Raw genomic sequence first — 14,856 nt, forward strand, 5'->3', positions numbered from 1 at the left:
TGCACCATCACACCATCAACGACATCGTGTGTTTGGTGTCATGTCATGTGCTCAGCAGTCCTTGGTGACATAAATAACCTCTGCAATCTAGGTGTGATCGGGAAATATCTAAGTTTTTTATATGCCACTAGAGTCTTCCCCCTGCCAGTTCTGGGTTTGTAACGGGAATGCCCGCATGTCATGCACTCGGTCATCTCAGCATTTTTAAGGTAGTATAACATGCAGAAGTTAGGGCACATGTCAATTTTCTGGTATCCTAAACCGAGGGGTTTCATCATGGACTTCGCAGCATAGAAGTTCTCTTTGAGCCTGTTCTCTTCAGGTAAAATGCTTCTTGCCCAATCAATAATTTTGTCATACCCGACCTCACTCAACCTGTGATCTGACTTGATGGTGAACACCTGTGCCACAGTCGATAATTTACTGTGGTTTGTGCAGCCATCCCATAATGGTTCGTCAGAATCTTTCAACAAATCAAAAAACCTAGTTGCCTCTGCATTAGGTTCTTCTTCTATGATTGGACATTGATTGACATTATCTTGATTCATTCTCATTGCATCCATAACCATGTTTCTGTAAGGATTAGTGTTGTCATTTGCTGCTTCATGCACGTTGCTAGCACTAGAAGTTGACCCAACCACCGTTTCTCCCATTCTCCTATTACTAACAAATACCTCTCCATGTGCATACCAACACTCGTAATCCTCCACAAACCCTTTGTGTAGAATATACATCATTACAACATCTGGATACAGATACTTTTTATTTTGACACTTCCTGCATGGACACCTAATACCGCCTCCAGTAAAATTTCTGGGAATAGATGTTGCGAAATTAATAAAACCCTGAACCCCGTTACAATAATCCATCCTTCGCAATCCTTGGGGTGAATCTAGATACATCCATGAACGATCATCCATGACTTCTATCGAACCTCTATAAAAAGGACCCATTAAGCAAGCTCTTAATTATTTCAAAACATAACATGTAATTCGGTAATTCTACAAATTAAGTTTTAACAATTTTCAAACAAATACAATCTTACAAAATCTAAAACAAACCATAACAAGTATAAAATTATACATTCATATACTACAAGTTTGTTTGAGAAATAACAATAAAACATGTACATCTACTAAAAAAAAATACATATACTAAAAAAACAATAAAATTGACATTTAAATAATGTTAAAATTTTGAAAGATAGAATTACTTACAAAAAATGATAAAATCCGTCGGTAAATCAGAACACGGATGCTGTGACCACAAAACTTCAAGAAATACAACTTGTTCTGCTGAGATGAGGAAGATTTTTGTTTTGGGGCGAGGGGGGCTGGTTATTTTGCAGATGGGGAAGGTTAGGATTAGGAAGAAGAAGGAGAAATGGGGGAGGAGAGTGACGGCAGAGTGGCCATATATTCACTTTTGCCGACGGACTTACCGACGGTTTTTATTCCGTCGGTGAATCCGTCGGCGAAACCGTCGGCACTTCTGACGGGCAATCGACATGTCACCGCACGGACCTGCTATTCAAATCCCTCGGTGATTCCGTCGGTATTTTTAACGGTGCACCGGTCACGTCACCGGTACGGATCTGGCATTTCAAATCCGTCGGTAATTCCGTCGGAAAAATCACCCGCCAAAACCTCCGCGCCACCTACCCGCCCTTTTTTCATTAATTCTAAATTTTCTGTCGGTAATTACCGACCGAATGACCGACGAATATTGTCCGTCGGTGATTTCAGCCGAAAAATACCGACAGAAAAAATTTCGTCGGTATATCCGTTGGTATTTAGCGAATTTCTGGTGGTGAATTAAATTAAACACATGTTTGACAAATAACACAAAAGAACTCATCAAAGAAAAAATAATCACTCACATATCCTAATATCATACGAATCAAACCAAGTCACAAAAATAAAATCACATTAAGCAACATTTCACTCAAGTTAAATCATATAAACTAGTCCACAAACATGATGCGTATGATTAAAGAGAATTCTAAAATTTAATGACCAAACCTTCAAATGGCCAAAAACACAAGAAGACAAATTGCATGAATATTAAAAGGTAGCTACTGAAATATTGGAACTCTCGACTGCGGCCAGCGCTCCTGAGGAGGAGTGGCTAAAACGCTGGACGCTGGTGAAGAGAAGTTCGCTGCTCACGTTGGTGGTGCAGAGAGGTTCCCTGCTGCTGAAGGAGAAGCTGCTGGAGGACGTCATTCGCTGCACTGCTGGATTTGGAGGTGAAGTTGCTGGTGCTGACAAAGTGACTCACGGGTAGAGGAGAGTTTGTTGAAGGAGCTGTTTCGCTGACGGTGAAGATGAAGAGGAAACTGTTGGTCTGTCTTGGCTTTGTCAAAGAGAGGGAATGGTGGATGGATGGCCGATGAGCTCGCGATTTATGATGATGGCTATGAAGTTGTTGTTTCCACGAGATACAGTTGCTGGAGCTGAAGAGGTCATAGTGGCTAGACCAAGAAAAGTTGCTGGGGAATCAGTGCTGGACTGTTGCTACAATGAAAGAAAAAAAAAAACAAAGAAATCATGGTTCAAATGGAGAGGTCCACGTTGATGCTGAGGAGTGCACGGTTGGAGATCGATGCTTGAGAAGGAGGAAGCTGCTGGTAAAAAAAAAGAAGCTCTGGTACTATAGTTGAGAAATGGTGTGGCTGATAAAGAACAATCTCTGCTGCTATTTGAAGGAGGAGCTTCCATCGCTCACGGTTGAATCAGCTGTTGGTGCCAAAAGGATGAAGTTTGAGCTGTTATTGAAATATCTTTCACTGCTACTCTATTGAAATATCAACATTTCTCAAATAATATTATTTATAAAATTATTAATCAATATAAAAAGAGTTTCAAAATCTTATTTTAAAAAATAATTACTAATATTAAGAACTAAAACAATTAACAAATTAAGTGGATATACTATTTGCTATAATATTTAATCCAAATATTCGATGAAAAGATAGGAATTACACTAAAAACTTATCATTAAAAGGTTAAGTCAGATCATTTATGACTTTTTTAATATTTAAGGATCATGACAAGTTGTTAGACATTGTACTTGATTTTCAAAAATAAGTCAATCAATTATTAAATTGATAATAAATTAAATTATTTAATGTTATTTTATGTAGAATTATAATTTATATTTAGACCAACTTATTAAAAAATCTAATGGGTCATACACATAAGAACCATTGGTCATAAATTAAAATGGGATGATTAATCAAGTGTAACTTGATTGTAAATCAATTTTAAAATTACATACTATAATATAATTAATACATGGGATTACAATTCTAACTTAAAAAAAATCAAGAAGGGATTTGATTGAATAAATTTATAAAATTATCCTAAATAATGTGTGATATTATTTAAGGAGGAAATTAATATTTTGTAATGTATAAGGTTTTTAAGTTTCCCAATAAATAAAACGTTATGCCTCTTATTTATTATGAGAATGTAAGTAAAGTACAGTACATAAACACCTAATACAAAAAAAAAAAAAAAAAAGAGCTAACTCTCTAAAATACAACAATCACTCTCTAATAAAAAGATTTAGAGGATTTTTTACTAGTGGTTCATGTATATTATCGTTAGGGATTAGATATTTAGATGACTTGTGATTTTCAATAACCTAACCTTAAGGCAAATATTCAAATTTCAAAGTTGTAAAAAACATATGATTTTTAGGTAATATTTATATAAGCTCTAAATAACTCTAGATTTATCTAACGAAATCTTTGAAACTCTTGAAAAACTTTAAATTTATCGATTCCACAACATGTATGTATTTTGGGAAATTCAATAGTGGTGTTAGAGTCTTCATTAGACAATTAGGGTTATTGATCGCGTGTTTTAATTATTATTAGTGTTAATTATGAATTAAATTTATGTGCTATTTGCCCAAAATTATTTTTCTTTTTCATGTTTTTCAAAAAGAATTGATACTATTTCGATCAGATCTGGCCAAAATCTAAAAAAAGATTTTTAGTGTTTGTGCACCACCATCAACGATGTCAGCACTGCTAGCATGCTTAACTGGTGTCTAATGCACCAGGCTAAGACGCCAATGGTGGCTTGCATTGCTACCTTCTAGTGCGAGTTGCCTCACGTTGGAAGCGACGACCCGTGCCACGTAACACAAGGTTGTTGCCTCGCACTAGAGGTGGCGCAATGCGAGGGCAACCCCTCGTGTTATGCCAAACCTAGAGGCAACCTTTTCTAATGCTATTAAAGAGCCCAACATGTGATCGCCAGCAGCCTTGTGTAGCAAACCTAGTTGTAACAAAGGTTACCACTGTTTAGGTACCGCTAATGGTGTGTCCATTACCGGTAGTTACAAAGAGAAGAAAAAATATGCAAATTATGATTTTGTCCCTGAGCTTAGTTTAGGGTTTTGAGGAGTAGAATTATGAATCTAACCCTGCAACTTATGCCTATTTACGTCTAGGTATAATTGGGTCAGAATTATGATTATGTCTCTCCATGTATAAAATATTGATTTTATATTTTAGAATTAAAATGCTAAATTAAATTAGTTATAAAATTAATTTTTCTAATTTGATTAGGATGGAATTAACATGTTTAATTCAAAAACATATAGTTTTGTAATATGCTAATAGGATTAAGATTGAATTAAAATATTTAATTAAATAATATTTAGAAAAATAGTATTTCTAAATTAAAGAGAGTTTTTAAGCCAAAATATATTTATTTAATTCCTCCTAAAATAGTTTAGGATATTAAAAAGAAATTTAATATGATTAATTTTGTTATTAAATTTTGAAAAATGATTTTTCAATAAAAAAGATGTTTATAGTTAAAAAAAAATACACGTAAAGCCAATGATTATAATTAAAGCATGCATATATTAATATGTTCTGATTCATGATGAATGATTATGGATATTATAGTTGAATGATTGCAATATTAAATATGACTTGTGTGTCCTGTCTTTTTTTTTATTTATTTTTTGGGTTGTAAAATTCTTTTCTCATCTAATTCCCCTTGAACATAACTCAAGGTTTCTTAATTAATTATATAAATATTGTGTAATTTAGAAATATATAAATTTAGATTGGAAAATAATTTTGTATCTAAGATGAAGAAAGAATGTCAATGAGGGATACAACTGTGATGCTCGCAAAGGAATTATAAAAATTTGCAGCAGCTACCTAGATTTTAACCACCAATTTCCTTTAATAGCTAAAGAGAATTAGTTTAGATAAGTTAATAATCATCCAATTATAATTAATGGCATACTAGGGGTGTATGTCAATATATAATTGTTATATATGTTACATTAATAATGACATGGAATGAGACTTAATTAAAATAATAAATCTCTTATTAATATATTAAGTATATGCTGAAAATATGATTTGTTGACTTCCGATTTTATATGCATAAAATCAGAGTTATATGCATGAATAATTGGTTGAGCTACCTAAAGTTACTGTTAATCAAATATGTTTAATGCTATAAAATTAGATCTTACCTAACTAATTTATATGATTTGGATAGGTTAGTTATGATCATATAAGATTAGAGACATTAATTAGACAAAATATATATAATATATTTAGACAAAAAGTTATCACCTAGTTGATCTAGGAGTCACAAAAAGATATGATTGATAAACTGTATTATTATCTAATTTAATTTATTTTGATACGTTAAATTACTTAAGGTCATATAAACTAAATAGGATCTTAACCCATTAGGAGATCTAAGGGAGATTTCCTAAATTAATCATGAAGGCTATTAATCTGCAAGAAATAGTAAGAGATCAAGTTAAGATTAAAGACCTTATATGAATATGGTTATAAATATGTATGCATGAAATCAATACTTGCTATCTTTACATGAATAGGTTGATAGATTACCATGAGTAAAAATAAATATATCTCTATGTACCATACTTGATGCTAATAAATTGACTAAATCAAACTTCTTGGATTGATACCAAAATATGAGAATTGTTCTCAAATAAGAAGGAAGGTTGTATGTTCTTAAAAATTTGACTCATCTTGTCCTTGATTAGAATGTTAATAACAAAGTTAAAACTAAATATCAACATCATATTGATGCTAATCCTACCTTGATTGTTCTTCGCAGATCGGCCATGTCCTTTCCGGGTCTTATTGTCGAACTGGTTCTCCCATATGATATTTAATTACTGGTAGAGCAAAAAAAAAAAAAAAGGCAATTAATTGACCCGTTGATGGACAACTTTATCCTTCATCGGTTGTTTCGAGAGCTAAGCTAATTCGCTTCTAGTTCTGTAGCTAGAGCTGGCATTTCATCCCTCGTTGGGGCATAAAAAATCAGGTCTACATGTCACTTGAACATCAAACACAACATAAGAATATAAATTTTCATATAATAATTATGCATCTCAAAGAATTGTTTAATACAGCTAAATGCATTAAGAGGTATGAGACCTCTAAGGCACTAATAAAGGGATATGGTATTAGATATATAAGCGATTGACTTTAACGCAAATGAGAAATTGTTAGTGAACCTTATAGTTAATTGGTTGATTACACATATCACTGATTTGTAAAATATATTTATAATTAATAAAGACTTTCTTTATCTTTAATATTAAATTATATTTAATTAATGAATCTATAGTAAAGATAAAGTCCATGGAATAATAATGCTTTGTATAGGAATTAATAAAGTTTATATAATTATGAGATTTATAATGCATCAAAACATTATTTCTAAATGTTCCTAGTCAATGTTCTATTAAGACCAGACATTAATGTTACTTTCTTTGTTAAAGAAAATAGTTGTTCTTATAAACCGAGATATAAGAAATACCTAGAACTAATATACATGTGCTTGGTAGATGACATGTACATTGAACGGACCCACAAGAGAATTTCATATAAAGAGATCATTTATGTCTATGGAAAGACTCGTGTGATAGTTGTGTAAGTGATTTTTAGACTTGAAATCACTTAGTTATCTATACATGAAGTATTATGCTTTGATCTTGACCACACGTTGTTTTAATCAAATATAACAAACAAGCAACTATTAAGTATAACATAAACTATATAAAGTTATTTGAGTAATCAATAGAGGATACATCACCCCTGATGAATTAGAAAAAATGTTCTATTTGTTCTAAAATAGTACTGATTGTGAAATCTTTGGTCAAAGTAGAATGAGCTTTTAAAAGAGTTTCAAAATCTTATTCAAATAATCAATTACTATAATGTTGAAAACTAAAATTATTTAACAAATCAAACATATTCTATTTTTATAAAGTTTGTATAAGAACATTCTTGATTAAAGGATAATAATTACACTAAGAAACTGATCATTAAAATGTTAAGTCAGACCACTTATGACTTTATTAATATTTGAAAGATCATGATAATTTGCTAAACATTGTACTTAATCTTCAAATATATTTCAATTAATTAATGTAATTGTGTTTTATAGTTGAATTGTTATAATATTAAATAAGGCCATTTATAACTTTTTTTAATTCTTAAAACTCTAGAAAAGTTTTAAATTTATTATTTCTTTGTGAAAGAGTAACCAATTAGAGTTACCAAGCTAGTTCATTAACTACTTCAATTAGATAGCTGCTAGTATAGCAAGCACAAGCTATACTTCCAAGTACGTATTGATTGAGGTGTCAAGCACTTATTGGTTGAAATGCAAAAGTAGCAAGAATAAACATTTTTTTTTTTTTGTGTGTGGTATAGAATGTAGTATTGGCACTGTAAATCGTAGATAATGGGATGCATTCTGAAATTGACAGACCACAGCAACACAAAACACCAAGGATGCCATCGGAAAATCCTCTACCTCTTGGCTCTCAAAACCCGTACTATATGAACAAGCCTAACATCAACAAGAAGATAATGCAGGGTGAAATTAGAGTCCTGAATATCAACCAGAGCTAAGTCACTGGGGCTGAACAATGTCGCAAATGCAGCCAAGTCCTGAATCATTAGTCTTATCATTCCGGGCACAAAAAAAATTACTAATACAGCATAACACTTTGTTTAATCATTGACTAGATGTATCTACACCATAAAAAATGAAGCAGATGCCACAGTTCATTATTAGAACAATATAGCAAGTTAAACCATTCAAAATTGATTCTAGAACACATGATATCATGGTAACAAACTGAAACAGTAAATAAAACTACTCCACACATATTGCTTCAAGCAACTTCTGACAATCATCACTCACTTCCACATTCTCCATCTTCAATCTGCGACGCATCATTTGGCTTTTTCTTCCAGCAGCTGCATACGTTCTAATCAATGACTCAAATACCTCCACCGCTACATCATCTACAGCCTTCTTCAAAATCTCAATAAGATCTTCTGCACCATCCACATCCTTCTGCTGCTCAAAATGTGCCATCAAAGACCCTACAATCACAGGTGATGGCACCCACTTTTGACCATTCCCTCTACCAGCAGATACTGCGTTGGCTATACAATCAACAGCCAATTTGACATCCCTGTTTTTCAAATAATAATCACAAAATATTTCCCAGGTTTTAGAATTAGGTTTGGCTCCTCTCCTGCGGGCCCTTTCCTTGAGTTCCTCTGCCTTGTCTACCAAACCTTCCTTCGCATATGCACTGATGATAACATTTGCAACCCTGATATCATATGTTGAGCACCCAGATTCCCATTCCCTGAAGCACTTCTCTGCACCAGGTACATCTTTCAAGTTAACCAGCACCTGGATCATATTTAGATAGCTTATATTTGCAGTTTTAGGAAATGCCAGCCTCAAAGAACGCCATATTCGATAAACTTCAAGCAACTTTCCTGTTCGGCCATACAAAGTAATCAGGAACTGGAAAGCAAAAAGATCTTTGTTTGCATTTATCTTCTCCAATTCCTTAAGTGCCTTTTCTGCCTTATCAAAATAGCCAGCATCAACATAAATCGAGGCTAAGTTGCTATATGTTGTCCAATTCGCAGCAACTCGGCCATCCCTCTTCATCTCTTCTATCACTCTTTCAACACCAGAAATATCATTTACAGCTGCCAGAGCCCTCATCCAGACATTGTATGTGTAAGAATCTGGCTTGACATTGTCAGCCTTCATTTCCTGTATAATTGCTGGGATCCTTTCGGGCTGACCCACTTTTGTGTAGAGAGTCATAAGGCTGTTGTAAGACATGGAGCTCAAACCAAGATTGAGTTCCTTCATCTTTTCAATGAGAGCTTCTGCTTCTTCAGTCATCAATTCTTTACAGTAACAGTTGAGAAGAGCTCCATATGTTTGAAGGTTCTTGGATGTTTCAGGAAGATCAATGAAGTAATTTTCTGCAGCAGGTATGCCTCGAGTTTTGGCAACTAGATCAAGATGGATAGCTTGATCACTAACTGTTTTATTCATGCCCCTACTAGACATAGTTTCTGATAGCTGTAAACAATGAAAGAAGTAAAAATAATGATATACAATATGCAGGGTATGATTAAGAGATTTAAAGTAGCACATTTATGATTATCTGTAAACAATGAAAGAAGTAAAAATAATGATATACAATATGCAGGGTATGATTAAGAGATTTAAAGTAGCACATTTATGATTATGACCTAATATCCATTAAGAGCAAAAAATTAAGGTAAAACATTGTTTAATTGGGGGATACAGACAATACCACTAGTTTGAGACAAATGGTCATAGATTAACTGCAAGGCAAAAGACAAATGGACGCAGATGTTCATAAAATTCAGCATGTTTCACCTTCTAGATTCAGACAATCATAACCCATAATATCACAAACGAATAATTAGAATAACAAGCATACAGGTAAAGAAGATTGGGGGTTTGAGGAAGGATACCTTGACAGCTGGGTAATAAAGGTTGCGACTGCGAAGCTTCTTGATAGTGTCACCAACTTCCCATTTGAAGACACGCTTGGAGCTCTTGAGGAACTGATTTAACTGTTGTCTCACACTAACCTCTGAGCTGCCTTCTTTGAACAGCCTCACATACAGTGCTTCTTCTAGGTATTTCTTTGATCTTTTTGTCACGCTTTTTGTCCGCCCATATAACTGTGGCATCACCATTCTTTTTGATCTTTGACAATAACCGAATGGAAACAACGGATATCAAATAAAAATATCATCATTGTTACTCAAATGCCAAACATACTGAAGTTGTTCACATTCAGTTTCCATAACACAATGTGTCGAAGTCCCAAACAATTGTTGAGATTTGGCAATAAAAGAAGAGTAATTTCATTTCAACAGCCAGCTAGGAAATTAATTCTCAAAAATTCTACAGTAAATGCATAATTAGCTGAATTCCAAAGAATGATATTCAGCAAAGCATAGGTGAAAAGAAATAAAAAAAAATGTCAAAATTGAATGATTACTCAAGAACTGTCCAAGCTGATGTTTAATACTTCCTTCTAGTTCTAACCACTCTGAAACTTGACAAACATTTATCTCACTTAGCTCTATGATTCAATCAAATACAGAACGATTCATATAAGCAGACTCAACGACGAAGAATATGTTACATATTTACCGTTACCACTCACCTTGCAAAGTATGCCCAAGTTCAAGCCGAAGCAAGGTCGATCCAAGCAGAGCTTGATAAATAGAATAATGGGCTGCCACTGTCAGGCTCTTACAACAAGAGAACGACGGCCGATGGCTAAGCAGGCTTGGGTTGGTGGAGTTCCGGCGTGACGCTTTAATACACCGAGAATTAGTTACAGTGGGTGTAGGTCTGTTTAGGGTTTAAGGAAATGAAGGTAAGTGAATTTGTTTTCTTTACTTTTCATTAACTAGGTTTTAGTCATTTTATTTATGAAAACCTCAATTTAGTCCCAAACCTATATATACCTTTATCAATTAGGCCCCGAATATTTATATACTTCTCAGTTTCATCCTTCAATTTCTTCTAATAGTTTAAGTCTAATATACATATTTTATCCGCTAAAACAATGTCGATTTTAAACAACTTTGATGGAAAAAATAATAAAATTAACATTATTTTTGTTTAATGTGCATATTATGTATTAAAATGATATCTTTAGATCAAAGGTATTTGATTGAGAGTATTTTAAAACATTCAAGGCCCAATGTATAAAATTTATACAGGTTTAAGACTCAATTGAGAATAAATATTTAGATTAAAGACTAAATTGGATTTTTTTTCTTTTTTAAAACTTTTAGTCTTCTCAAAGCTACCCTATATTTGTACAATGTAACAAAGTTATCAACTGTCTCATTTTAGATAGTGTTCCGCTCTATGTTAGTTTCTGTTTTTTTTTTTTTTTAAATGCAGTAAAATGATGTTTGGTTATCTTCAGCAGCTGTGTTTTGACCATGGGACCCACAAAAAATTGGACAAGTTAGTTATTTAGGGCATCTATTCTTGAAAATTATATATTTTCATGAACTTTTAAAAATGTCTTGATTTTAATGTCGTGAAAATTTATTATAACATGCTTGAAAAAAATGTTTACATGTAGGTTGATAGAATACCAACATATTTACTTTGCTTATTGAAGAAAAGACAAACATTTAGCATATCTAATCAACTAGAATTTAAATTCAAATTTATTATAGTAAAAACTAGTAATCTAACCCTCGTGGGTTGGATAAATTTTTTTTCAACTTAACAAAATATTGAGATCTCAAGAAATTATTTGGTATTCTTATTAAACTTAACTTAACTTATAAATTTTGAATTATCTTGAACTAACTTCTTATCTAGCTCTAATTTAAAATTAATTTTGTGAAAGTTGTCCTGATATAATTCAGTTGACTTGATGGATCCAAAAACAACCTGGTTAACCAATAAAAAATGTGGTTTGACTTTTAAAAAAATTAGACGATATATATATATATATATATATATATATATATATATATATATATATTGAGACAATAATATATTATATTGATCTAAACTTCGTGACTTAACCCCCAAACTCGCGACTACGATAATAGAATCTAATAGGTTTAACAACTTTATTTTTTAAAACTGTCTTTTAGTTAATGATATTATAACAACAATAAACGCTCGCATAATTGAGTACCAACCAAATATTAAAACATTTGTTTGATACTATAATAACATCATAGAAAGCAAATCAAAATAATTTATGAAGATCAGTTCAAAATCAATCAAATATTGAATGATAAAAATTAATAAATATAAAAAGTAAACAAATATTCAATCGAAAGAAAGAAAAAAAATAGAAGATTGAATTAAAAGAAAATGAAATTATTTGCATTGTTATTAAATTGAACCCTAACATGTCAGCCTTGAAACCTCTCAAACCGACTTTTAGCTTAACCATGGTTTAAAATTATCCTATATGGAAGTTGACTTTACATGATTCAATTGACTTGGCAGGTCCAAAGACAACCTGGATGGCCGATAAAAGCATTGTTTGGCCACAAAAAGATTTTAAGATGATATTTTTTTTAATATTAAAATGATGGTATAGTGGATCAGCCTGGGCTTTGCGGCTTAACTTGCAAAACCCTTAACCTGGATCATTGACTCTACTAGGTTTAAAAAAGTTGTTTTTAACTATTATTATTTAATGATATGATAACAAAATAAACGCTTACAAAAATTGAGTACTAACTAAATATCGAGATATTTGTTGGAAACTGCGATAATTTTATAGAAAAAAACTGAAATAAATTATGAAAACCAGTTTAAAATTAATAAAATATTGAATGAAAAAATCAAAAGAAAACATTTTTTAAGGTAGAATTGAGTACCAACCAAATATCAAGATGTTTGTTGGAGACTGTGATAATTTTATAGAAAAAAAAATCCGAAACAAATTATGACAACCAATTTAAAATTAATAAAATATTGAATGATGAAATCAAAAGAAAATAATTTTAAAGGTAGAATTTATATATATATATATATATATATATATATATAAAGTTTGAATTTTTTAAAAAAAATTAGGTGCTTCATTATTGGAAGAAAGTTTGAATTTTTTTTTAAAATTAAGCCGGTTCATTGTTCATATGAATGGTGAATCGCCATAATGTTTTTATTTTTTTTAGTAAAAAGAATGATACTATGCACTAATTTCTACTTATTGTTGCATCAACCTTCAAAACATTTTATATTTATAACAAAACAAATAGTTGGTGTTGTTATGTTCTCAAAGGAAAGATTTCAAGCTAAGCATCCATTTTGTGCTGCCTTACCCTTTCTATTACCATAATTAAGGTAAAGATTTTTATTATTTATTAATTAATAAAAGAAAAAAAAATCAAACAATCGAATAATAAAGACAATTATCTTATCAAAAGAGAGGATCAATATAAACTCTTTATGAATTTATTATAATCAATATAAATATCAATACATCTTTTATGTGAACTCGGAGCCACACACAAGAAAAAAGAAATCCAAGAACACTAAACAAAATTTGGTTGATAAAACATTGACAAATTACCTGAAGGGCGGCACCAAAACTATGGTGTCATAGAATGATCCCCTAGGTATTTCCTCCTACATTGAGCATGCTGAGGATAAGATAAGAAGTTCTTTGTAAACCTTTTTTTTTAAAAAAAAAAAAAATACATTCTAACAACATTTGGATTGATGAACTATTTATTTATATACATCTTAAATTGACATCTAATACCATCTTCACTAAATATTTTTGAATTAGATAGTGTGTATTTAATAAAACTATCAACCTCGTTACAATAATTTATCTTGCACAATCTTTCAGATGAAATTCAATATATCTAATAATAATCATCTAGTACTTATATGAAACCAATAGAAAATATTGATAACAACATGTATTAATTAATAATGTTAACTAAATAAATTATTGATACCCAACAAATTAGCTATTACCGGTTTAACTCAAGCTTATTCAATCTATTTTAATATTACTCTTAAATCACTATTAATTTTCTAAAAATATTCAAATTCTTCCAAATTTACCAAAATTTTCAACTTAAATAATAAAATTGATAAAATATAAAACGTGCTCATTAAATAAGCCATTATTTATTTCATTATAAAACATCTAAATTACAAAATCAAACTCAATTTCATCAGATGAAAGACAAATACATTTTTTTAAAACCTCAAACAAACCCTAACATGTACAAATCATACATTTATACAACATAGTTTTATGGGAAAAAGCTATAAAACAAGTAAACACATAAACAAACTACATATACTACATCAAAATGCCAAAAAAATAATATTTTAAAAATATGTTACAAAAAAAAAGGTAGCTTTGCTTAATTTGTGATAAAATATAGATGTGATATCTACTGTTTTCTGCAGAATAAAAATGAAGAAGAAAAAATGAGGGAGTGTGAGAAGGGAGGTTATATGTTAGGTTATAACTTAGATATTAATGACAAATTGACAGATTCACCGAATATTATTAGCAACAATATTTTTTGAATAATTTTGTTTATAATAATATGTTATTTTTTTTCATTCATTTATTTTCAACTGTAATTCTCTCTGTATTTATAAATGAAAATTTTTTGTTTGTGTATATAAAGAGAAATAGCGAGAAGATATTTCATTGGTAAAAATCACTAAGATTTACCATTGAGTTTTTTTTTTTTTTTTTTATGGATATTTCCATTTGTATTTGATAATTTTCTAATAGGAAGTATGCTTTGACATCTGTTTCTTTCTGGTTTTTTATATTTTTGTCTTTTCGTGACCATTTCATGTTCACATATGTCAAAGCATGATTTATGCTTATCTAATGCAAAAGTTGTTGTTTCCCATCAAACCCGTTATCCTTTTTGCTCTTTATATTGTCTCGATTGCGTTTTCACGCTACTTTTGCACCAAATTCTCT

At 31.1% G+C, this 14,856-nt stretch overlaps 1 protein-coding gene across 2 annotated transcripts; it reads right to left on the bottom strand.

Moving 5' to 3' along the window:
• Window positions 1–8,026: 8,026 nt before the first annotated feature.
• On the bottom strand, window positions 8,027–10,785 carry LOC118048046 (large ribosomal subunit protein mL101 (rPPR4)). 2 transcript variants are annotated; one of them, XM_035057563.2, is made up of 3 exons: window positions 10,561–10,785; window positions 9,857–10,069; window positions 8,027–9,434 (listed from the first exon to the last, which is right to left on the bottom strand). In XM_035057563.2, the coding sequence occupies exon 3, from the start codon at window positions 9,420–9,422 to the stop codon at window positions 8,190–8,192; it is 1,233 nt and encodes a 410-aa protein (XP_034913454.1). In that variant the 5' UTR covers window positions 9,423–9,434; window positions 9,857–10,069; window positions 10,561–10,785; the 3' UTR covers window positions 8,027–8,189. The 2 variants fall into 2 exon arrangements, with proteins under 2 accessions (XP_034913454.1, XP_034913453.1); XM_035057562.2 differs by having other exon boundaries at window positions 9,857–10,094.
• Between the last annotated feature and the right edge of the window lie 4,071 nt (window positions 10,786–14,856).

Source organism: Populus alba, chromosome 6 (genome assembly GCF_005239225.2).
Source record: "Populus alba chromosome 6, ASM523922v2, whole genome shotgun sequence".
NCBI classification, from domain to species: domain Eukaryota; kingdom Viridiplantae; phylum Streptophyta; class Magnoliopsida; order Malpighiales; family Salicaceae; genus Populus; species Populus alba.